This window comes from Engystomops pustulosus, chromosome 9 (assembly GCF_040894005.1).
Source record: "Engystomops pustulosus chromosome 9, aEngPut4.maternal, whole genome shotgun sequence".
NCBI classification, from domain to species: Eukaryota; Metazoa; Chordata; class Amphibia; order Anura; family Leptodactylidae; genus Engystomops; species Engystomops pustulosus.
The window spans coordinates 42,622,203-42,648,136 of NC_092419.1; the positions used below are offsets into that span (position 1 = coordinate 42,622,203).

The window sequence follows — 25,934 nt, forward strand, 5'->3', positions numbered from 1 at the left end:
TAACAGTTATATTGGTAAAGGCTTCCTTATCATTAGAGATGAGCAGACCCAACTTTTGCTTTCGAGTTTGAGGTTCGGGTTCAGCTGAACCCCAAAGCCGAACGCAAACATAGGGTCCGCTCATCTCAATTTTTAATATGAAAAACATGATGTAATGTGAACAGAGATTGATGAATAAATTGACAGCTATTATTCCACTCAGAGGAGTATACCTCTGCATATACTGATTCTGGCAGTTGGATTGGATCCAACTGCTATCACCCAGTTGACAGCTTCATCACTATAGGGGCTTATTTAAGAATCGAAGAGAGTCTGACTAATACATCTGGCCCAGTCCGTAATGTGACAAATACTCATCACGTGGCTTTTCAGGTAAATGGGGCTGAACTAGTATACCCAGCACAGTCCTTGGTAGGAAAGAAGCCATATCTAGAGATGAGAGAACCCAAACTTTAGCTTCGGCAGCGTCACCTAACCAGACACGTTGCTTGATGGGTTGCAAAGCAGCCAATCAGGCAGATTTAGTCCTCTAAGCAACTAGGTATGGTTGTGATTGGTCAGATGGACAACTGGTGGACACTGTTGGCCAATCACAGCCATGCCTGGTTGAGGCTGTTTTGCAGTCCATAAAGCAACATGCCCAGGTTGAACTGAAAAATGTAAAACTGCTGAATGCAGGACACCGAACCTAGTCCTCTCATTACTAGCCATGCTAGCCAAGCAAGTCCTCTCATCACGAGATTCAGGACCTCCAGAATCAGTAGAACATGTAGAACCCACATCCATCTCCAGAATTGGATCTAAGAAGATTTAGTGGATCAAGAGAGAGGGGGACATTAACTAAGAAAGTTGTAAAATGCACTAAAAGTGCTATTTCCGTGTATAATGCTGCGTGCGGCGATTCGCTAATATTGAGCACCAGAAATCATGAATCTGTTACTTCCTCGCAGTGGCCCCACACAGTTCACCATCTTTTTTGTGGTGCACCTTTAACATAAGGCGTGTGGCACAATTTGCAAGTCCGAATAAGTTGGACTGATCGACTGCACTCTAAGTTTTGTTGCATGGAGGTCAGCGCAGCTGCGCCACAAAAGGGTCGCGTCCAACACAATAGCGGCGCAGACACTTCTTAATTATCTTAAAAGAAAGTGGTCTCTGAAAAACGGTACATGGGCAGATGGCAATGTCCGTTCATTAAAATTAAGATGCTGTGACACATTGTGGTGCTTAATTTCGACATGCTAAAAGACTAGTGTTGTCTAGCTCTAGACTGGCGGAACCTAAAACAAAATGATAAATTCCTCCAGTTTATGTGATCCAAAATATGTTCTATTTTTGAAGCTACAAGTTTCAGCCTGGAACCTGGACCTTTATGATGAGTCTGAGTCTAGTTTGAGTTCCATAGCCTCAATAAAGAACACATAGTGGATCACAAACATTGGGGCAGATTTATCAAGCTGTCTAAAAGTAAGAATGTGCTTAGTTGCCCATCAGCAGGTGTTATCATTTCTATGTGATCAGTTTTTCATTCAAGTGATCTCCAGAAATGGGCCCTGTCTGTACAGAAAGTGACTTGGACAGGGTTGCATATGCATCTCTACATTCACATCACGTCTAGAGCCAACTCATTGAAGTCTACAGAGAGTATGCTGTACATATAGGGGGTATAGAGAAGCTGTGACATCATCTATTGTTATAAGTTCTATTGTAATCATGTATTCCTTTTTTTAAGCTGTAAATGAGTGGACTGCTGCAAAGAGGACCCCTGCAGAATTAGTGGCCCTTATTATTAGACCTACTGGCCAGAGTAAAAAATATTGGGCTACTGAAAAGACGCAAAAAAAAAAAAAAGGTTCTTGTGCCCCATTGCTTTTTTAATGTATATTTTTCAAAGACTACATTATTTTATGATCCCTCAAGTTTAGAGATTTTTGGTCAGATCATGTTCAGAATTCATACAGTGTCTGAACAACCTAGACTTAGCTTTTCTCTATGAAATTTTAGTAATAATCTGTCATCAGTGATCTATAAAAGGAAACAAGCAGGAAAACCGTTTCATGGCACTTATATAACATACCTGTAATGTTACCCGGACAACATGCTGCTGACAAATGGTGACATTAGGTGCCGCGTAAACAATTCAAGCTCCAAACAAATGTAATGTAATGAGCATCTGCACGCAGAGGGAGTCTGAATGCGGGCGGTTTAAATGCTGGCACTCCGGCCTTTTAGTAGAACCTAAGAACCTAACCTCTAGTTTGGACCTAAGCCTGGGGTGTGCTTTAATTCACACGCAGCCCCATAAAATCTTACATGTTTACCTGTAAAAAATCTCCCCCACAGTCAGGTAGATATGACTCTTTTCATTGCATTTTAGAATGAGATGAGTCAAGTTTAGTGGTAGCATGGGATGTGTCAATTATGAAGCCCCTATCGTTTGTTCAATAGCACCTAGAAACATGCTTTCTGTGTAATTTTAAAGATAAGAATTTCCTTCATGTCTATGGTTTTGCAAACTACAGAACTGAAGATACAGGCAATAAAAAAAAAGGCTGGGACTGGATCTCCAGTTCTGTAGATCACAGACCCACAAGCCTGATGTGATCTGAAAGATGAGATCCCTATCTCTAAAATTACATAAAAATAATGTTTCTAGGTACTATAGAACAGAACATCGGGGTTTTTTTAAAATGACCCTCTCCCTGCAACTACTAAACTTGACTCATCTCATGTGAAAATGAGGTGAGAAGACCTGACATTGGGTGATATTTTTTGTATAGGTAAACGGGTGAGATTTCACATAAAAGAGGGAATTCTAAAAACGACATTTCATACCCGACCTGAGGGGGCTGGTAGTTTAGTGGGATAAAACCTGTTGACATGTTCTCTTCGGGGACAGCCTGTATGTCTGGAAAGGGATTACTTTTATAGATAACGTATGCGGCTAGTAGTTCTAAACTGGATTAGGGCAGTGTTATGCTTAAATAATGTATCAATGAATCACAAGTAGAAAACAGTAACATATAATTAAGATATTGTCTTCTATCCAAACAAATATATGATGCAATGGAGGGTAACTTCAGGCTCCACACCTTTGCAGTGGGAACATTGTTGATATTCCACAACATTCTAATTTTTTCAGAGTTCTTTTTATTACCAGAATACATATACGGGATACGCTGAGTGAACGCTCCTCCATTCAGATGGGGTTTCCCATAATATTAGATGAACAATTGAGAGGTTAGTTAAGAATATAAAGTTTGCTGTTGTCATGAGAATGATTTTTTTTGTATGTTCTGTTATCTCAATGAAGAGAACTTGACGTAGGTCGGACCATGGATAAACTACCGTACTACATTTCAGGGTTTTTTTTATAAGTCGTTTTTATTACATTATAAAACGTGGTGGAAAAGTACATTGTTTCTTTATACATACGTTATTTCATACATATTTCACAATAGTCTGTTTTATATGGAACATGAGTTAACTTTCTTAATAGAATACTCTCCTAATAATACACTGGTTATACCAAGGCAACAACCGTCAATGTCCGACTTTACAGACAAAGTAAATTTTTACAAGCGTGCGACTTTTATTACACCAACACATTTATGTTACTTTATGCTTTTTGTCTTATTTTAATGTTACATGTTGCTAATCTCTGCTGTAGTATATTAATAGGGCCTTAAAAGGGTTGGCCACTTTACTTCATGTTTTTTTGTAATTTGCAGGCAGCAAGATTTAAAGTACATCTACCACCAGGATGAAGGATTGTAAAGCAAGCACACTGACATACTGGTGTGGGCCCTTCTGGCAGGATCTGCTCTTCTTTAAGTTTATTATGCCCTTGAGGAATAAAAGGCTTGAAAAAATATGCAAATGATCCTGAGGGGCTCCTAGCTCCATTAACAACTATGCAGCCCAGTGCCCCTAAGACTCATTTGCATAATTGTAAACCATTTTTTTTTAAACAAGGGAATAAAATGCTGTGTGCTTGTTTTACAATCCTTCATCTGTGATGCTGTCACTCTGGTCACATGACCAGAAAGGGGGCATAAGGCATTGGGAGGATTAGATGGGAGGGGCTAGCTGAACAGGACACACCCCTTCTGCTGCCAGGTAATATGAGATAAAAGGTGATTTATGGGGATGTAAGCGAAACAATTTTTTGCTAAAAGAACAGGGGTAGTTAGTTAATTAAGCTCTATAGGAACCTGTCACTGGCTGTATATGTGCAAATGGGGTGACAGGTTCCCTTTAATATAGTATTAATGAATACAAACTTAAGGAAAGTAGATTTGTCATGAACACTTAGGATCACATGACCCTCCATCTCTGGCCATTTTATGGACAGTAATAACATCTGATGAGGTAAAAGACATTTCTGAACTAGGGGCACTTCACTTTACATTTCAAGAAAGCGGTGCAGAACTTTAAATAGATATATATTGGAAAGTTGCCTAAAATCCTTCCCACACATTACAGAATGTGATGTGGCCAACCCCTTTAAACTAGAGACCCACTTTATTAAAGGGGATGTCTGGGATTAGAAAAACATGGCAGGTGTAATTGCAGCTCTAGTCCAGATCTGAGGACAGATGTGGTACTGTTAATAGAAGAAAGCAGCCATATTTTAAAGCCCATTAGACTCAGGCTCCATTACGTTAGGAATCCTGTTTACCTTCACTCAATGAAAGTCATAGAGGTAAAGGTACTACCACCCCACAACGGGTCCTGTTAAGGACTATTTAGTAGAAATAAAAATAGTTCTAGGAACTTTTCTCATGACCTTTTCCCTGATGTATCTAGAATTTGTATCTAGGATAGGCCGCCAAATGTGACTCCTTTCTTAAAGTGATGTAACCGTGCCCTGCTTTTAATTAAGTGACTCATGTTATTACTTTTTATACTCTCCTCCCACCACTGAGCCTTGTCCAATAAAAACGCTTCCACATTTAGCCTGTGGAAACGGCATGACACAGCAAAACCATCCTTCTACAGTATCTGACATGTGACTTGGCACTTTGTATTCGGGCACCTTGGAGTAAGGGTTGGATAACTACTCATCTGGATATACCGTCTATATGTATCCAAAAGAGAGAGAACGATTGTCAGAACTATTTGGAGGATCTACAGATTTATCAATAAAAGACTACATCCCTCAAAGGTAATCATGTAACCATTGATTATTTCGGAAAGGTGTGATGGCTTACACTTTTATCATAGTTTGGGTTCTCCTGGATTCTATAAACAGTGATGACATGTTTAATATTCAATATGCATAGCTCATATGAGGAAAAACATGTTTTGACAAGTAAAGTACTGCTTCACAATGGCCACATTCGTATCTTATTGAATGTTATACGTTTTGTACTCTGAGCTATTAAAAACTAATATTTGTAAGGAAACCTTAATGTTAAAAGGGATGGATGGTTTAAAAACCCATTTTCAGATATCTGATTACAGAGGCAACAGTATTTACAAAGAGCATCTTTAACACCCTATTCTGTATATCCACTGGTAGCCTATATTCATAGGGGGTCATTTACTAAGGGCACGATTCGCGTTTTCCCGACGTGTTACCCGAATATTTCCGATTTGCGCCGCTTGTACATGAATTGCCCCGGGTTTTTGGCGCACGCGATCGGATTGTGGCGCATCGGGGCCGGCATGCGCGCGACAGAAATCGGGGGGGCGTGGCCGAACGAAAACCCGACGTATTCGGAAAAACCGCCGCATTTAAAAACCGAAACTGTGTCGCTTGGGGAGCGCTCACCTTCACCTTCTATGGGATGGTGCATTCCGGGGCGTTAAGATTATTTTCGGCGCTGCAGCGCCACCTGGTGGACGGCGGAGGAACTACCATCTTAAATCCCAGCCGGACCCGAATCCTGTGCAGAGAACGCGCCGCTGGATCGCGAATGGGCCGGGTAAGTAAATGTGCCCCATAGTGTATTGGTATAATGTTTACTTTCATAATCACACTTTATTGGTATAATGCTTCCTTTCAGGGTATTGAAAAGTGCTTACCTTCATAGTCTTACTATAATTGTATTAGTTTTATTTTCAGAGTCATACTTTATTGGTATATTGCTTACTTTCATAGTCATACTATATTGGTAAATTGTTTACATTCATAGTCATACTATATTGGTAAATTGTTTACATTCATAGTCATACTATATTGGTAAATTGTTTACTTTCATAGTCGTACTTTATCGGTATAATGTTTATTTCATAGTTGTACTGTATCGTTGTAATTCTTACTTTCATAGTTGTGCTCTATTAGTATAATGTTTACTTCCATGGTTGTACTATATTGGTATAATATTTACTTTTCCATTTGGTACAATAAAAGTGAACTATTAGCTTTGTTTATGACAAGTTCCCCTATCTATATTTTTTTATTTTTGATAGAAAATATGTTAGGTATAAAATGGCAAACTAATAAAAAGCCAACAAATAGCGATCTATTAAAAATGTGTCAGACCTCACAGCCCTGTAGTCACCCAGCACATGAGTTGTACAACGTATTAAAAGGTTTAGAAGGAACGGATAAGAAATGTTACATCTTGTACACTGTGTCCTCTATTCTATTACTAGCTGTAAAAGCCAAGTTCTATGGAATGGCTATTGTCAAATGATACTTAACAAATCCTAAGTGAGACAAGTGCTGTGGAATATTTTGTGTGAAAATAATAACACTTCGAAAAATTCCAATTCATAGTCTAAATCAATTATTACAGAAATGTTATACTTGTGGTTTGCTCTAAGAATCTGTGAAAGGCATGAGTAACACATGATCGGAGAAGGTCAAATGATTGTGCTGCATAATGTTGTGTAAAGCTCAGTACAAATATCTACATTCAGGTGCCCTTTTTATTTTTTGGTCGTGATCTTTGTGTAAGTGCTTAAAGGAGTATTTCAGCTGTAAAATGTCAGCCTGTCTCAAGGTGATGTGTAACATGGCGGCCTGTCTCTAGGTAATGTGCAACATGGTGGCCTGTCTCTAGGTAATGTGCAACATGGTGGCCTGTCTCTAGGTAATGTGTAACATGGCGGCCTGTCTCTGGGTAATGTGCAACATGGCGGCCTGTCTCTAGGTAATGTGCAACATGGTGGCCTGTCTCTAGGTAATGTGACATGGTGGCCTGTCTCTAGGTAATGTGCAACATGGTGGCCTGTCTCTAGGTAATGTAACATGGTGGCCTGTCTCTAGGTAATGTGTAACATGGTGGCCTGTCTCTAGGTAATGTGTAACATGGTGGTCTGTCTCTAGGTAATGTGTAACATGGCGGCCTGTCTCTGGGTAATGTGTAACATGGTGGTCTGTCTCTAGGTAATGTGTAACATGGTGGCCTGTCTCTGGGTAATGTTACATGGTGGCCTGTCTCTGGGTAATGTGAAACATGGCGCCCTGTCTCTAGGTAATGTGTAACATGGTGGCCTGTCTCTAGGTGATGTGTAACATGGTGGCCTGTCTCTAGGTGATGCGTAACATGGTGGCCTGTCTCTGGGTAATGTGTAACATGGCGGTCTGTCTCTGGGTAATGTGAAACATGGTGGCCTCTCTCTAGGTAATGTGAAACATGGTGGCCTGTCTCTAGGTGATGTGTAACATGGTGGCCTGTCTCTAGGTGATGCGTAACATGGTGGCCTGTCTCTGGGTAATGTGTAACATGGCGGTCTGTCTCTGGGTAATGTGAAACATGGTGGCCTGTCTCTAGGTAATGTGTAACATGGCGGCCTGTCTCTAGGTGATGTGTAACATGGCGGTCTGTCTCTGGGTAATGTGTAACATGGTGGCCTCTCTCTAGGTAATGTGAAACATGGTGGCCTGTCTCTAGGTAATGTGTAACATGGTGGCCTGTCTCTAGGTAATGTGTAACATGGCGGCCTGTCTCTGGGTAATTTGTAACATGGTGGTCTGTCTCTAGGTAATGTGTAACATGGTGGCCTGTCTCTGGGTAATGTTACATGGTGGCCTGTCTCTGGGTAATGTGTAACACGGCGCCCTGTCTCTAGGTAATGTGTAACATGGTGGCCTGTCTCTAGGTGATGTGTAACATGGCGGTCTGTCTCTGGGTAATGTGTAACATGGTGGCCTCTCTCTAGGTAATGTGAAACATGGTGGCCTGTCTCTAGGTGATGTGTAACATGGTGGCCTGTCTCTAGGTGATGCGTAACATGGTGGCCTGTCTCTGGGTAATGTGTAACATGGCGGTCTGTCTCTGGGTAATGTGAAACATGGTGGCCGGTCTCTAGGTGATGTGTAACATGGTGACCTGTCTCTAGGTGATGCGTAACATGGTGGCCTGTCTCTGGGTAATGTGTAACATGGCGGTCTGTCTCTGGGTAATGTGTAACATGGTGGCCTCTCTCTAGGTAATGGGAAACATGGTGGCCTGTCTCTAGGTGATGTGTAACATGGTGGCCTGTCTCTGGGTAATGTGTAACATGGCGGTCTGTCTCTGGGTAATGTGAAACATGGTGGCCTGTCTCTAGGTGATGTGTAACATGGTGGCCTGTCTCTAGGTGATGCGTAACATGGTGGCCTGTCTCTGGGTAATGTGTAACATGGTGGTCTGTCTCTGGGTAATGTCTAACATGGTGGCCTGTCTCTAGGTAATGAGTAACATGGCGGCCTGTCTCTAGGTAATGAGTAACATGGTGGCCTGTCTCTAGGTAATGTGTAACATGGTGGTCTTTCTCTAGGTAATGTGTAACATGGTGGTCTTTCTCTAGGTAATGTGTAACATGGTGGCCTGTCTCTGGGTAATGTGAAACATGGTGGCCTGTCTCTAGGTAATGAGTAACTGTCTCTAGGTAATGTGCAACATGGTGGCCTGTCTCTAGGTAATGTGTAACATGGCGGTCTGTCTCTGGATAATGTGTAACATGGTGGCCTGTCTCTAGGTAATGTGTAACATGGTGGCCTGTCTCTAGGTAATGTGTAACATGGTGGCCTGTCTCTAGGTGATGCGTAACATGGTGGCCTGTCTCTGGGTAATGTGTAACATGGCGGTCTGTCTCTGGGTAATGTGTAACATGGTGGCCTGTCTCTAGGTAATGTGTAACATGGTGGTCTGTCTCTAGGTAATGTGTAACATGGTGGTCTGTCTCTGGATAATGTGAAACATGGTGGCCTGTTTCTAGGTAATGAGTAACATGGTGACCTGTCTCTAGGTAATGTGTAACATGGTGGCCTGTCTCTAGGTAATGTGCAACATGGTGGCCTGTCTCTAGGTAATGTGTAACATGGTGGCCTGTCTCTAGGTAATGTGTAACATGGTGGCCTCTCTCTAGGTAATGAGTAACATGGTGGCCTGTCTCTAGGTAATGTGTAACATGGTGGCCTGTCTCTAGGTAATGTGTAACATGGCGGCCTGTCTCTAGGTAATGTGTAACATGGCGGCCTGTCTCTGGGTAATGTGTAACCTGGTGGCCTGTCTCTATGTAATGTGTAACATGGCGGCCTGTCTCAAGGTGATGTGTAACATGGCGGCCTGTCTCTAGGTAATGTGTAATATGGCGGCCTGTCTCTAGGTAATGTGTAACATGGTGGCCTGTCTGTAGGTAATGAGTAACATGGTGGCCTGTCTCTAGGTAATGAGTAACATGGCGGCCTGTAGGTGAGATATAACATGTAATTTGTAACATGGGTACTTTTCTTTAGGTTTTGTTTTCACACTGTTAATAAAGGGGTCTTTGTACAGCCGCCGTACATTTAGTAGTGTGTGACACCAAACAGCAGCATGTTCAGCTGCTCCCAGTATAACCAAATGCAAAATTGCAAAGATGGCTTCCCACCTTGCAAATTCTTCATTCTCTGTCAGCTTTTGTTGTATTCTCCCTATATGGGAACGGATGTTGATTAGAGTGCAATTTATCGCCCTACAGTGTTTGTATTGTACTTTTACCCGTTATTGAAAATCAATAAATATATGTGTGAAAAAATGCAAAATCGGGCACTGAATATATTGAAACTGTTATACCCTGCACAGGCATAGGACAGGTGTAACAGGGTAGGTACCTACCAGAAGACCTAGAGCTGAAGTCAGATCTGACCCTCTCATCATATAGTGTTAGACATTACAACCTATGGGGATGCAAGAGTGGGTTAAAGAAAGAAGAACCCTACTTCCTTTATCCTCTATGTTCTATGTCTCATAGAAGCCAGTCCCACATTTCCTATTATACAAGCAGTGTTCTGAGGTGACCCAAGGCGTAGTAATCCAACCAGGGCGGGGGTCAGTGTGTGACATCCTGTACTGTGCTCAGAGAGATCATTCTGCTTAGGTTAAATAGGTTAATTCGTCTTCATCTCCCTGGCTTGAGAGGGGGATATTAAATATGATTTAGACCCTTATCCTGTTACAATATGAATATTGTGGGTGCACAATCAGCAGAGGGTCAGTGGATGTTCTGACGATGATAGTGTTCATAACAACCATCTAATTTGTTGTTGTTTTTTTTTAATAGCTTATGCTGTGATTTCAGTATTTTACAGATAAATTTAGCAGTTGAAGGTTTAGCCCTGCAAACCACACATTTTTCCTTTACTTTTGTTACCTTGCTTTATTTTATATTTTTTTAAAACTTGTACTTTATGGGGCACATATGTCCTTTACTTGTCCAACGAAGTGCATTGTCCGACTATAATGCACTGTGCCGCGATTCAATAAGATTGTGTGCCCGATATCCTGCATGTGTCGCTCCCCGCTCACGTCTGCTGGAGTTCACCTTCTTCTTCCTGGTGCATGTAAGTGCATTGTCTTGCAACACAATTTGATAGTTAAATCCTGCGCTTAGTCTGCATCATTTGGATCATCGGACAGCATCGTCCCGATTTCCGCTGCATGGAAGCCAGCGCAGCTGCGGCAAAATCCGATCACGTGCGACACAATCCCAACGCAGACACCTGTTGAATACCTGTCAAAGCCGTGCAATCCCCGGAAACATTGGAAAGTCCGACAAAAGTGTGATCTGCGATCCTCAGTAAATGAGCCCCTATAAGCATTTAAACCTCTCTGCATTTGAAAAATGTTATAATTAACATTTTTGGAGATTTTGTAGAACCTCTTCAAATAGTTGCAAATTGCAAGTTACATTATAAATGTGTCAATATATGATAACAAATGTATAAATATATACATATTATGGCAGATACAGGCGGTCCACTACTTAAGAACACCTGACTTACATACGACCCCTAGTTACAAAAGGACCTCTGGTAATTGGTCATTTCCTGTACTTTAACCCCAGGCTACAATAAGTAGTTATAACAGTTATCAAAGGTGTCTGTAATGAAGCTTTATTGTTAATCCTGGTTCTCAAGACAATCCGACATTTTTGAAATCCAAAAAAAAATTGGGACTACAATTATAAAATATACAGTTCCGACTTACATACAAATTCAACTTAAGAACAAACCTCCAGAACCAAATCTTGTACGTAACCCGGGGACTGCCCGTATTATTATGGCTTTTATATTTTTTCCAAGTCCCAGTTGCAAATGCAGGTAAAGCAATAAAATTACAAACGTTTCAACAATAATTCATTTTACAAAACTTTGAAGCCAAAAAAACCAAATAACCACAACAAAAAAAAAGGAAAAAAACTAATCGGCAGCAAAAAAAAAAAAAAAAGGACTCTTCAGATATCCCGCTGTTCGGAACAAGTTCTTCTGTTGATTTTGATGATTTGCTTTTTGTCTTCACTCAACCTCATGTTGCGACAACTATTACTGTACTTGTTTATCTTGGTGTTATAAACCAGCAATGACGTCTGCGTAGAAATAAGCCATATACCAAGGATTCGCCTTCTCTCTGGTCTACAGATTATGTTCAGACCCTCGTATTTCAGAATGACAGGTTTGTGTGCGCTGCTTATCTGATCGCTCTGTTATTTCCAACCTTTTTAACCAATATTTACACCCCTTCCCGTTACATGGCCTTAGAATTATCCTGGCTATTAAGCAGAAGTGTTGTGTTAATGACTACGGTCACAAAGTGAATTTTAACCCCCAGATAGATATGTCACCATGGAAAAGTCATTTTCTGGAGAGCTTATATTCTTTCACATTCTACAAATAAAAGAAAGGAGACAAAAGCCTACTGCAATTTTCTATTTTCTTTACATTTGTGAAGCAAGGGCCTTAGTTTTTGTTGTTATCTGTTGTAAAATACATGTTGACACATCACTAGTCAGTGGTTATTAGGTGTTTTGCAAGACAGTGGATGGTGTATCTCAATCCTAAGAGGCTTAAAGGGAACCTGTCACCAAGAGACCCATTTTTAGCAGTCCCCTCCCCCACAGAGCATAGTACATACACTGCCAAAGAGTTTTTGTATAAAATATAGGTTTTACAGAGAAAAAGATATGTTATATAGAACCTTTCAATGCCATGTGCTCTGTGACTAGGCACTAGGCACCTGGGAGTGGCTATAGAGGAGCAGTCCCTCCCACCCTTGGGAAACCGCTCCTCCATGTGTCTTTTTCAAATATATGAAAATGAAATCGCTTGGCTTAGCAACAACCCCTGTAGCCTGTCCCAAGTTATGCTGTAATCACTGTATGCAGCCTGCAGTAATCACCATATACAGCACCCAAGCAATCACTATATACAGCCCCCAGTATTTACTTTATACAGCCCCCAGCAATAACTATATACAGCCCCTAAGCAATTACTATAGACAGCTCCCCAGCAATAACTATATACATCCCCATAACAATAATTGTATAGAGCCCCCAGTAATCACTATATACAACCCCTTACACCACTTTTGGTAGCAGAGATGTAGCTATAGAAGGTGCATGGATAAGGATCACTACTGAGCTCCATGTCTGAAGGTTGCTCCACCACATTTCAAGAAGATATATGCATTATAGATGGCGCATGATAAATGCGGGATTCATTACAGATTTCACATTTGGCCTCAAAAACATCAAGTCCCAACTCTGGTAGATACCAACCATACTTGACACATCCCATAAGACTTACTCTTCTGGAGGTGTTCTGACTGTGTCCATCCCAATTTGGCCCCTCATCAAAGTTACAAGATACATCATTATTTCCATTACATCAAGTTAAATCTATAGATAGACAGATAGATATGGGAGCTGCACACACCGACATTAGAAAGTATCTATTTACTTGTAGATAATTCTGTTTTCATTAGGGTGTCATTAAAGTTGGGTGTATACAAGGCATTTTCCTGAAATACTTCTCATCGCCCTTCACAAGATGTGCTCCTTGTATCAGTAAGGGGATGACTAAGCCACTGGAAATCAGTTCTGATCTGTGTTTTATAATGCACTTTACTCGGAAATGAACATAGTGCAGAAAGAAATGGCCACCAAGGACATTCAATCCATAATTAAAAGATTACAAGAAATAAGAATAATTAATTAACACTAGTAAATGATATGAACACTCATAGAGGAGATGCTCATCTGTGATGGTTAAGAAGGTCTGTCATCAATGAGTTCTTACTACAAGTGCTTGTAAACATAGCGATTTTTACATCTAGGTCATAGATTTTTTGGATGTTACTACTACTGGATGTTTTGTTCTTTTTTTTATCCGGGTGTGAGACTTTTGTAGTTTGTGTATGAATGGTCTTGTAATTGAAGTTTTGTACATGTAATTAATTGTGGCTGCATAGAGTCAGCCCTTGGTGTATTTTGTGTAATCTAATTATGAAATTACATTTATTCATTCTTCCTAAAAGCTAAAAATGTAATTAGTTTTGCAGTCCATAGTGACTACATGGTGTACTGTCACTGGACAGTGTGGCACAACCTGTTTATGCAGGTGACACTTTATCTCTTAATGCCCTGCTGTTCTTAAAGGGGTTGTCCACTTTCAGCAAATAATTGATATTGTTTGTAGAATAAAAATTTCTACAGTTTTCCAATATTCTTTCTGGATCCACAATTCCTTGTGGTTTTATAGATCTCTGCTTGCTGTTACTGGATAGGAAGCGTAATTGTTTACTTACTGTTGATAAACACCTCTCCCTGGTCATGTGATGTCACACAGGTGCTCGGCTGCACCTGTGTATATCCATAGGATGTAAACAATTAAAGGACATCTACCATCAGATTTACAGATGGTAGACTGCCCTCATATTCGCCCTCCTGCTCGTTACGTTTTCTAGGGTATTTTGTTAAGTCAGGAATGACCTTATTCACCTAAAAACACTAAAATATGTAAACGAGCCTCTTGGCTCCGCAGGATCATAAAGTATGCACACCTCCAGTCATTATTCATCGCCAACGTCCACCCTGCTATTGCGCATCAACCGGTCGTATGCAAATCACAAGCTCTTACTAACCAGCCGCCTGCGCCAGAGCGCCACAGGCTCATTTACAAGACAACAAGGAACGGCGGCTCAGTGAGAATAGGATACAATCCAATGGGCGCAGGCTAGTAAGGGTCTGACCTGAGACCCCAAACATACATCAGTTGTAAAGGCAAACGCAGCACTCCGTCTCCAATTCAAGGTTTTCATAATTCACATGTGGATAAAAGGCGACGTTTCAGCTAACTCGATGTAGCCATTTTCAAGCAGTGAAAATGGCTACATCGAATTAGCTGAAACGTCGCCTTGTATCCACATGTGAATAATAAAAGACCTTGAATGTCTCATCCTAGGTTCCTTTTGCTTTGATTACTGCTTTGGTGTGGCAAATAATATTCTGGGGATTATTTTTTACTTACTCATCAAGCCATTGCACTGTATTGCTATTTTATGTGGTGGCCAATTGGTTAATAAAAGGGAATGGAATGAGTATGTGATGATATAAACATAGAATATGTTCTTGATATATTTAATATATTTTTTAGATGTGGGTAACATTTCCCATTGATTGTACGACAATCACCATTTATCAGAAATGTGTAGTAAAGGCACAAGAAAGAAAAAAATGAAAATTAATAAAATATGTAATAATCTCAATTTAATTTTCAACAGTGTACAAGAAGAAGAAGCAGAATACGTTGTGTCCAGTCTCACAAAGAACCCTGATGTGTAAGTAGTACAATGGTTAATCTCAGGTGAACAGTTTTTTTAATGGTTTTAAAAGCCAATGGGGGTCATTTACTAAGGGCCCGAATCGCGTTTTCCCGATGTGTTACCCGAATATTTCCGATTTGCGCCGAGTTTCCTTGAATTGCCCCGGGATTGTGGCGCACGGGTTTGGATTGTGTCGCGCGCGCACCAGCTTCCGTGCGCCACAAATAGGGGGCGTGGTTTTCGAGCAACCCGAATTATTCGGACAAGCCCCTGAATTTAAAAACCGAATTGTGTCGCATAAGGACCGCTTACCTTCACCTGGTCCAGCTCGGTGCATTCCGGCGCGATGAGTTTACTTTCAGCGCAGCAGCGCCACCTGGTGGACGGCGGAAGAACTACCTTATTAAATCCCGGCCGGACCCGAATCCAGAGCGGAGAAGCCGCCGCTGGAACGCGAATGGACCGGGTAAGTAAATGTGCCCCAATATGTCAATTAAGAGGCTCTTAAAGAGCATTTACTATGTGCAGCGAGGAACATTGCCCTAATTACAGCCATCGCTGCAATAAAGAATAACTTGGATTGGGATATAGCACCGTTCATGTTTCCTGAGTGTCTCCTCCACAACAACCGGCACAGCATTTCATGCGGTCAATGGGGCAAATTTACTTACCCGGTCCATTCGCGTTCCAGCGGCGGCTTCTCCGCTCTGGATTCGGGTCCGGCCGGGATTTAATAAGGTAGTTCTTCCGCCGTCCACCAGGTGGCGCTGCTGCGCTGAAAGTAAACTCATCGCGCCGGAATGCACCGAGCTGGACCAGGTGAAGGTAAGCGGTCCTTATGCGACACATTTTCGGTTTTTAAATGCGGCGGTTTTTCCGAATACGTCGGGTTTTCGTTCGGCCACGCCCCCCGATTTCCGTCGCGCGCATGCCAGCGCCGATGCGCCACAATCCGATCGCGTGCGCCAAAATCCCGGGGCAATTTAAGTACAAGCGGCGCAAAACGGAAATATTCGGGTAACACGTCGGGAAAACGCGAATCGGGCCCTTAATAAATGACCCCCATTGTGTTTGCACAAAAACTCACAATGAAGAAGTTCCTGACACTGACTCTTTTTTATAGTTTTGGACATACACAACACCCGACTTACAGACGACCCCCTAGTTAACCCCTTAACGACGCAGACTTTACAGCTTAAGGCTCAGCCCCATTTTTTGTATTGCGACATGCGTCGCTTTATATGGTTATAACTTTTGAACGCTGTTACAGGCGGTCCCCTACTTAAGGACACCCGACTTACAGACAACCCATAGTAACAGACTATGACCTTTGACCTTTGGTGAAGCTTTCTGGATGCTTTACTATAGCCCCAGGCTGCAATAATCAGCTGTAAGATGTCTGTAATGAAGCTTTATTGATAATCCTTGGTCCCACTACAGCAAAAAATGTTTAAACACCAATTGTCACTGGGGTCAAAAATTTTTTGTCTGAATCTACAATTATAAAATATACAGTTTCGACTTACATACAAATTCAACTTAAGAACAAACCTCCGGACCCTATCTTGTACGTAACCCGGGGACTGCCTGTACTTATCAAAGTGATTCTGAGATTGTTTTTTCCCCAAATGTTGTACTTCATTTTAGTGGTTAATGTCGGCTGATAACTTTTGCATTTATTAACAAAAAAAAAAGAAAAAATTATGAATTTTTTGAAAAATTTGCCATTTTTGAAATTCAAAATCATCGTGTTTTCAGGCAGATAGATTTACCACCTAAATAAGATGCTAAATAACATTTCCCATATGTCTAAATTACATTTTAATCATTTTTGAAATGTCTGGAGAATTTATTTTGATGTCGAGATCTTCATAGTAATTACATCAAAATGGAGGTGAAATTTAGAATGGTCACATTTTTTCGGTTATATGTTCATTAAGCCCTAAAATTTACACATTTCCAGAGGATAAAAAGAGAAAACCCGTCATAAAATTTGTTATACAATTCCTCCCGAGTACAGAGGTGGGGGGTCCACATGTGGCCGTTACTTATTTTATGTTCGCACAGCAAGATTTAGAAGGGAAGGAGCGTCCTGCAGCTGCCAGGATTTTAGTTTCCTCATTGGCCCATTTTGCAGGCTATAAAATTTTAGCTTTTGAGTTATTGGGGTCATGTGATTTTTTTTTTTCATGGCATTTTTATTGATAAATTTTTTAAGTTTTTATTGTTTCCACCATGGGACATGAACAAGCAATCATCTGATTACTTATTCATGATAATACTCTGCAATACTGATGTATTGCAGGGTATTAGCAGTGCCAACCTATGCACATGACCTATGCACATCACTGATGCCATCTTAATGGCACTGCCGATTGGACCCCAGTGTTGCCATAGCAACGATCGGCGCCCCCGAAAATGGCACGGGGGGGGGGGGGTCGATCGTGGGGGAAAGGCCCCCCCAAATGTAATTTAAATCCGGGTTCCACTCTGACCGCGGGTGTTACCCGGGGATGTTGGTGGTAGATTACCGCTGACATCCCACGACTCCCGATGCCAAATCAACTCCGGTGCAGAGCGGAACCAGCATCGGCTTAGCACTGTGCGAGTACTGCGCTGAGAGCTAATCGTGGGAGCTAGCACAGTACAGGTATGGCACAGAGCTCTCTGGATACTTTACTATAGTCCCAGGCTGCAATGATCAGCTGCCAGGTGTCTGTAATGAAGCTTTATTGATCCTCCTTGGTCCCATTACAGCAAAAAATTTTGAAACTCCAACTGTCATTTGGTCAAAAATCTACAATTACAAAATATCTACAATTATAAAATATACAGTTTCAACTTAAGACATGCAAATTCAACTTAAGAACAAACCTATGGACCCTATCTTGTATGTAACCCAGGGACTGCCTGTAGTGAGAAACTAAATAAAGCATTTTTTGGTTGGAATGAGGAATAAAAATATTATTTATGCTGGGCTCTGATGGATGTTTCCAGAGCCCCTCAGTGATGCCTTTTCACTTGTTGATACAATAAGCAGAGCAAGACATGTACTGCTCATTGTAAAAGTCTGTGAATCTGGAGCACTGAGGGGCTCTGGACAGACCTACTAGAGCCCTTAAGGCTCATTAGCATAATTGTAAAAGTTGATTTTAGAAAGAAGGAGGGTATGGATAACAAATAAGTGGATTACCAATGTCATGGTGTCTTGATCTATAAGTAAGGGTTTATCCATGCTTGATTTTGATGATAGATTTCCTTTAAGTGTTCTTACATTTTTATTTATTTTTAATCCTTTTTTTTTAAATGTTCTGTTCCCTATGGTGCTTAAATCTGCAATGGATTGATATATAGCGGAATCTGTGTGCGCTATACAAATAAAGGAATAATAATTATTATTATTATTAATACGCTACAATATTGCAATTTATTATAAGTGTGAGGTAAAACAATTCCTTATATTACAATGGCAAGTCGTCACAATCCCCCATTGCTCCTACTTGACACCTCATGGGGGGATATAATGTCCAATTTCAGACATCGTGGTCAGCTATGAAATGTATAATACAGCTAGGTGCTGCTGCATACAGCACAGGCTCAGCTTCCCAACTCAGCATGGTGGACATGGGAAATTGTATTGTATTTGTATCGGTTTACCTTGAGTTTGATGATCTGACCAGGGGGCATGCATACAGTAATGACTGCACGACCTTATCCTCTGAAAGCCAGCAGGACACACAACATCACAGGGAGTTCTGGAGTCCTGCTGCCCATGAGTCACATGACCCATGGCTCCAGACAAGTTGAGTTCTATATGGGTGACATTTTAGGGTCTTATACTTACCTTGTTAAAGTTTGGTGTTTGTGACCAACCTATTTAACTAAATAAATAGGGGAGATTTATCAATGTTTCTACACCAGTTTCTGGCTTACAAACAGTAAAGTTAATGCGAATTCTTGTGCAGTGCAAGGATTTGTGATTAAAATAGTAAATACTCCACCTCCACACCATAAAGGGGCGTCGCGGCTGGTGGAGGGTGCGTTCCCGTCTGTGCCAGCGTTCTTTTGAAAAACTAGCAAACTTTGTTTGCTATTTTTCATGCAAATCTATGGCAGGTCGAACCTAGCGTACTTTTACCTGGTGGCTGCTCTGCCCACCAGAAGCAACAGGAGGCCCAAATTTCTTGAGGTAACCGGCACAACACGGGGAAGGGGCGCAATCCTGTGCCAGCGTATAATAAATCTCTCCCATGGTGTTCCGCATCATAAGCATGCATTTTTTGTAAATTCTGGAGATACAGAAAAGTCATAACTTTTGTGAAAACTTCCTCCCTTGTTTAGTTTCATAGAGGTACATAGGCCTCATGGTGGTAATTTGCATATCATTTGCATAGAGACAGGACGTCAGCGCACATACAGGCGGATGAGGGACTACACTACAAAAATGAACATGCTCTGTATCAGGCTGGAAGTCACTGATGGTGGCCCATGTAAAATGACAGTTCTGTTCCAGGAGCAGATGTTTCGATAATACCCCGTTACTCAGCGGCGAATACGGAGAGTCTGTCTGCAGGGAATAGACACAGCTGTGCCAGTAACGTCAATGTTTATTTACACATTAACTGCAAATTTATATAGATTTTTGTTTTAGGTCTTAAACTCAATTTTCAATAATTGCATTAACCAGCGTCGTATCCTCTCCTCCAGAATCCTGTGTTGTCTAAACGAGCTGATGGATGAAGATGAGAAAGACAGAGCGAAGAGGTAAGAGAGGCAACGAGAAGGACATGTTGTAGTATCATGTAGCAGTGTGGGTTTGGATCACTTCATGATGTATATTCGCTCCGGATTTTTCCAATAATTTATGTAACGTGACATTTGTGGACAAAATGGAAATAATTTCATATATAGGCGGTCCCCTACTTAAGAACACCAGTCTTACAGATGAATCCTAGTTACAAACGGACCTCTGGATATTGGTAATTTACTGTACTTTAGTCCTTGGCTACAATGATCAGCTGTAACAATTATTAAATGTGTCTGCAATTAAGCTTTAGTGTTAATTCTGGTTCTTATGACAACCCAAAATTTTTTAAATCCAATTGTCACAGAGACCAAAAAAAATCTGCTTAGGGTTACAATTATAAAATATACAGTTCCGACTTACATACAAATTCAACTTAAGAACAAACCTACAGAACCAATCTTGTACGTAACGGGGGACTACCTGTAATGGTTGCACCAGATGTTATGGCTACATATGGGGCACATTTACTTACCTGTCCCGTCGTGATCCCCGCTGTTCATTGTCCGACGAGGATTCGGGTCTGCCGCGATTCACTAAGATCACGCATCTAATTTCCTGCATGTGTCGCTTCCCACGCTGAGGTCCTCTCGAGTTCACCTTCTTCTTTCCAGTGCATGTGATTGCTGATCTTGCAACACAATTTGCTTTTTAAATTCCGCGCTTAGTCCGAATCAGTCGGGTTGTCCGATGTCCACGCCCCCGATTTGTGTCGCATGAAAGCCGGCGCCAATGTGACACAATCCGATCGTGTGCGCCAAAAACCCGGGGCAATTAAGTGCAAAACGGAAAAAAAATCACGAAACCCGACCAAAATGCTGCGTTCGGACCCTTAGTAAATTTGCCCCCTTATAGTGTGACATGGGAGGTTACAAGACTACGTTGTACTGAATATTGGGTTCTCAGAATAGGAACAATCTGCCATAAGATATCTTTTACAATATGGAGTTCGACTTGAAATAACCGAGGGCTGCTAAAATAAGTTAAATCTTCGTACAAAAATACATGTCTGAACAAGTCCCAATGTTCCCATAGAGTTTATTCAAGCATCATAAGACGTGAGGATTCTTTAAACATTTTGAAATAACAAGTCAGAATTCCAAAATTATGAGCACACTATCATTATTTAGTCATCAAGCCCTATGCCTTCAGAGTAATTAGCGATGATATCATCCATAATTAAATTTTACATTGTCCTGATTTGGCACAGGCGTGCAAAGCGCCAGGTAGGTACTGGTGGAGTTGCCAAAATAAAGTTACGTATTTAGAGATTAGCTTTGCTTGAGATAACCTCTCTCACATACCAGACATATAATCTATGCAGTTTCTTGAAATACTTTATAGACTTCCAAAGATTTAGAATCAGATTTCACAGATTTAGGTCTCAATAGAGAGCAGACAATATAAGAAAAACAGATTAGGAAAAAAAAAATAAAAAAATATATATATATATATACTGTTGCAAATTATGTCTCAGCATTGTCATAAGAAATTGTCATATCTGTCGACCCAAGCAAAGTAATGTTTAGGGGGCCCCCCTTATGCACAGCTTTGATCTGAAGGACAGGACAAGAAGTCTATTACTCCCTGTCCTGCTATAGCTTTAAATTGTGTTGATATCCTCTGGATGCTAATATAGTTTAAAGGAAATCTACCATTTGATTTCATGCATTATAAATCAAACATACCTTGAGAATGCTGCAGCTACACGGATGCAGGCACATATCTTGTTTAATCTCTGAGCTGAGTGGTTTTGCTGAAAAAACAATGATAAAATGCAGGACCTTGGGAAAGCTGGGTAAGGCTGGCTGCCTACATAAAGACATTACACAGGGAGCTTCCTGAACTGTGCAGACAGAACTGATCAACCTGAGCTGGATCACTAATACACAGCAGCTGGGGGATGGTGCAGCGATTGATTACTTCTGCATCATTCTCTGGTGTAGTGCATAAATAACATGAGAGGAGAAGCACGGAGCCCGGCAAAGGAGCGAGAGAGCTTCATCATCATAATTTTATAATTGTTTTTTCAGCAAAGCCACTCTGCACAGGGATTAAACAAGATGAGTGCCTGCATCAGTGTAGCTACAGAATTCTCAAGGTATGTTTGCTTCATAATGCATGAAATCAAATGGTCGGTTTCCTTTAAAAGCACGTGACTAGATTGAAGTCCAGCAACCCCCTTTCTCCGTGGATCATTGAGCAAGAACTTTTTGAAAACCTGTTCATCAATATTGGCTGCATCCTACATCTCTGTTGGGATCCGCTGGTCTTTGGGGGCTCTAAGCAATAGCATAGGTTGCATCATAAGTAAATCTACTCGTTTATCAAATTGAAACATTTATTCACATTTAAGACTATGATAAAACAGCCTAAAGTCACAGGAGATCCATATTTAGTTTTCCTACAAACTGTCCCACACTTCTGCTTCATTCACCCCAAACGCCATCCCCTAGTGTGCCCACAAAGTTTTCATTCCCACACTTTATAATTTTCCCTTTGCCCTTTGGTGGACCCTTTCACTGACATTTCACCCTATATCACTTCCCCTTACATATTATAATAACCCCCAATTTCTAATGTTCATATTTTTGTTGGCCACATCTTTTTAATGCACAATTTTCTGACAGCCACTCCCCTTCTATCCACTTTGTCAACAACAAAAAACCTGTAACTTGCCATTCCATGTTCCACCACAGCAGCTCCTCCCCTTCCCTGCTATGCACAGCTCTAAATTTAGCAGATACAGAGCAGAGGCAGGGGCACAATGCTGGAGCAGGGAGCCGGTGGCCATGGCTTGTGCCAGCATTGGGCATACCCAGGCAAGTGTCGGGGCCCAGAGATGCTGGGGGGGGGGTGCTTAAGGCTGTACATTAGGTATCCATGGGGATGAGGGGGTCTGTATCTAATGAATCCATAGGGGGTGAGGGGGACTTTATATAAAATAAGCATTTGGGGGCTGTTTGATAAACTAGGGAATATTTTAGGACAGGAGACTGTTTAAGTTTTCGAATTTTAAATGCTGCCACATGAGTTCAAAGGGGCCCACTGAGGCTCTTTCACCCAGGGGCCTACTGAAACCTGGAGCCAACCCTGCTGGATATCTCTGCATGATACAGGGAAGAGCTGAACATCCAGGTCTGTCTCTCTCAGTTTGGGACTGTTGGGAGATATACAAACCTCTAGTACAGAGCACATATGGAGGGAAGATAGATGGCAGTATAGTTTAGGGCTGGGTATGAAGCAGTAGGAGCAATGTCATCATATGTCTTTATAATCATCCTCTGTTGCCTTGGACTTTTCACCCAATATGTCTGTGGATGAGGCCAGTAGGCTGACATTCAGGAATATCCTGTCATTAGTCATGTGTTACAGGCGGCTATGTATGTCAGCCAGTGTTACTGTGCGTTGGCTGCGTTAGGCTTTATCCTGTAACTGTGATTTTGATTAACAATGAATTGTGGGAATACTGATGACTAATGCTGGAGCCCTGTAGGCCTGTAGAAAGTCATTACATGCAGACCCGCTGGTACCAATCATAGGTACTTACTGAAATCCACATGACTCAGATTGAAATGCCCTTTTTTTCAGAACACATTTTTGTATGATATGAAGGGTCATTGAAGCAAATCTACCATCAAAATCTTCCTTCCTTGTAAAATCAACTTTGTGAATTATGCTAATGAGCTGGAGGGGCTAGCCTACCCCCCTTTGTGATCTTGCTTTACAGACTGTCTCAGCAGGGTGGTGCTCAATGCACAGGTGCAGAAGGAGCAAGGGGATGGATGAGACAGTGTAACAGTCTGTAAAGCCAGATAACAGAGGAACTAGGGTCATTAGCATAAATGTAAAAGTTGATTTTAGAAGGAAGAAGGTCATGTATAACAAATGTAAGATGATTAACACAGTCACATTGCCTATATCTGGGAGTAAGTGTATCATGATTTTCATGGTAGATTGATGGTAGTGGTGATATGAATGCAATATCTTGTTATTTTTCTTCCAAAATCACCTACAGTATACAAATTTACAGTCTTTGAAGGACACTTGTAGGTCTTGGGTCAAGAATAAACGGTTTTAATTTGTTGTTACAAATATTGTGTTAGTTCAGATGCATTAATCTAAATCTCAATATTTGTGGACAATAACGTAACACACAAGGCACCAAGAGGAAACAGGAGCTGTCCCTTTATTTCTATACCATATTTCCTAAATATTCCTCCTGATGCATCCTGTGACCTGGGTGGTGGGCATTATACCAGGCCAGTGTGGCACTGTGTGGCTGTGTACTGTATAGCAAACTTCTTGAAGTCAGTTAAAGAGGTATTCTCGTCTGGGCATTCACATTCTGTTTCATTAATCTGCCATATATAAACATTTCTTCAATTAGATGTTATTAAAAAAAATGTTCCTGTGTGAAGATAATTTCTCATAAATGTAGTCATATGGTCCCTTAGAAATAAGACTATGTCCTTGGATGCGGCCACCTCTGCTGTAGTCATTGCACAAGGAAACAAAAAGTTTCTGAATATTAAATGTCCGGGAGGTACTACATATCCTGTAGTAATGATCGCTGAATCCAGGAAGTCAGGCAGGGCTCTATAGTGCATGTCTGGCCACCGCTGCCAAAATGTGAGGTGGTCGTATCCGAGGAAGCCATCATGTTTCTAAGGGTCAACATGGCGACATTTATGAGAAATTATCTTCACACAGGAACTTTTTTCTTAATAACATCCAATCGAAGAAATGTTTACATATGGCAAATGAATTTAATGAAATGTGATTGCCCAGATGGGAATACCCCTTTAAGCTACAGGATGTTATTAAATGGTGCTCACCTAAATAGATAGAAAGTTAGTTGGTAATTAGCTAGACAACTTTTTTTTGATCCACAGGATAAGCAATAAATGTATTTAATAGCTGCAGTTCACTATTTTCGGAATTTCTATAGAAGTATATGAAGATCTAGAATGGGAGTCCGCCATTATAGTTCCTACCTAAGCGTGCAGCATAGATTTATACTTTTACTTGATGCAGCATTATTGTTTCCGCTTTAAGTTATTGAACACACTTTTCATTGTGTGGCTTTAGGGCTTCACGGAATAAATCTGAGAAGAAGAGAAGAGACCAGTTTAATGTCCTCATTAAGGAGCTGTGTACAATGCTGCATGGTCATGGACACCCCCTCAAGATGGACAAGTCCACCATCCTCCAAAGAACTATTGATTTCTTGCAGAAACAGAAAGGTATCCCATAATGCTTTGCTATGACATGCTGTAAAGTGCTGCACTTATGTGTATGAATCCATTTACAACATATTTGTCTCTGTCCTAGAAATCACGGCACAGACAGAAGCCTGTGAAATTCGGCAGGACTGGAAACCTTCTTTTCTTAGTAATGAGGAGTTTACCCAGCTGATGTTAGAGGTAAGAAATTATACAATGGGCGAGATTTATCAAGTTCCCTAAGAATAAGAATGTGCTTAACCAATTACAGCTCCGCTTTCATTTTACCAGAGTTAATGAATATTTTAAAGGGGAGCTGTAATTGGTTGCAAAGGGCAACTAAGCACATTCTTACCCTTAGACAGCTTGATAAATCTCCCCTAATGTACTATATATGCATAATGTACTAACAAACTTTCATAAGTAGGGCTAATTTGTCTGATGAAAGCGGGTTATATATGTTTTAGAGTCTGCTTTTCTCCATTGACTTTTTAGGACAGGCACTCATAAAATAACTACACTATTTTCTATTAACAGTAGTTTGTACTGTGCTCTTCTTATCCCCCCATTAAATATATGGATAAATGGACAAGTGTATACTATACCTCTATTGCCTCTGATAAGTGCTGACAATGCAGGGATTCACCCTGTTGGCAATGCCAACTTTTTCATGTCTTTAAACATTTCAAGGAATATCAGAAGAGCGGCACAGCCCAGAGTTCTTAAATACTTTCCTATAAAAAGGGTCCTGTAGCACTGTTTCTAATATACTATTTATGCCAGGAGAGTTGACAGGGCTTATTTAAAGGGATATTCTGGTTGCCACAAGTTATTACTTATCCGCAGGGTAGGGGATAGCTATCTGGTCAGTGGGAGTTGGAAGTC

At 41.0% G+C, this 25,934-nt stretch overlaps 1 protein-coding gene across 4 annotated transcripts in view; it reads left to right on the plus strand.

The window, feature by feature from the left end:
* Positions 1-25,934, plus strand: part of PASD1 (PAS domain containing repressor 1) — a 124,231-nt gene that overhangs the window by 55,426 nt on the left and 42,871 nt on the right. For 2 of the 4 annotated variants that reach the window (XM_072125626.1, XM_072125627.1), the window contains exons 1-5: positions 5,012-5,167; positions 14,979-15,035; positions 19,728-19,784; positions 24,916-25,070; positions 25,159-25,250. In XM_072125626.1, the coding sequence (XP_071981727.1) occupies positions 5,085-5,167; positions 14,979-15,035; positions 19,728-19,784; positions 24,916-25,070; positions 25,159-25,250 (444 nt within the window). In that variant the 5' untranslated portion in view covers positions 5,012-5,084. Of the gene's footprint in view, positions 1-5,011; positions 5,168-14,978; positions 15,036-19,727; positions 19,785-21,857; positions 21,926-24,915; positions 25,071-25,158; positions 25,251-25,934 lie in introns of those variants that run through there. The other 2 variants (XM_072125628.1, XM_072125629.1) reach the window with 2 other exon arrangements.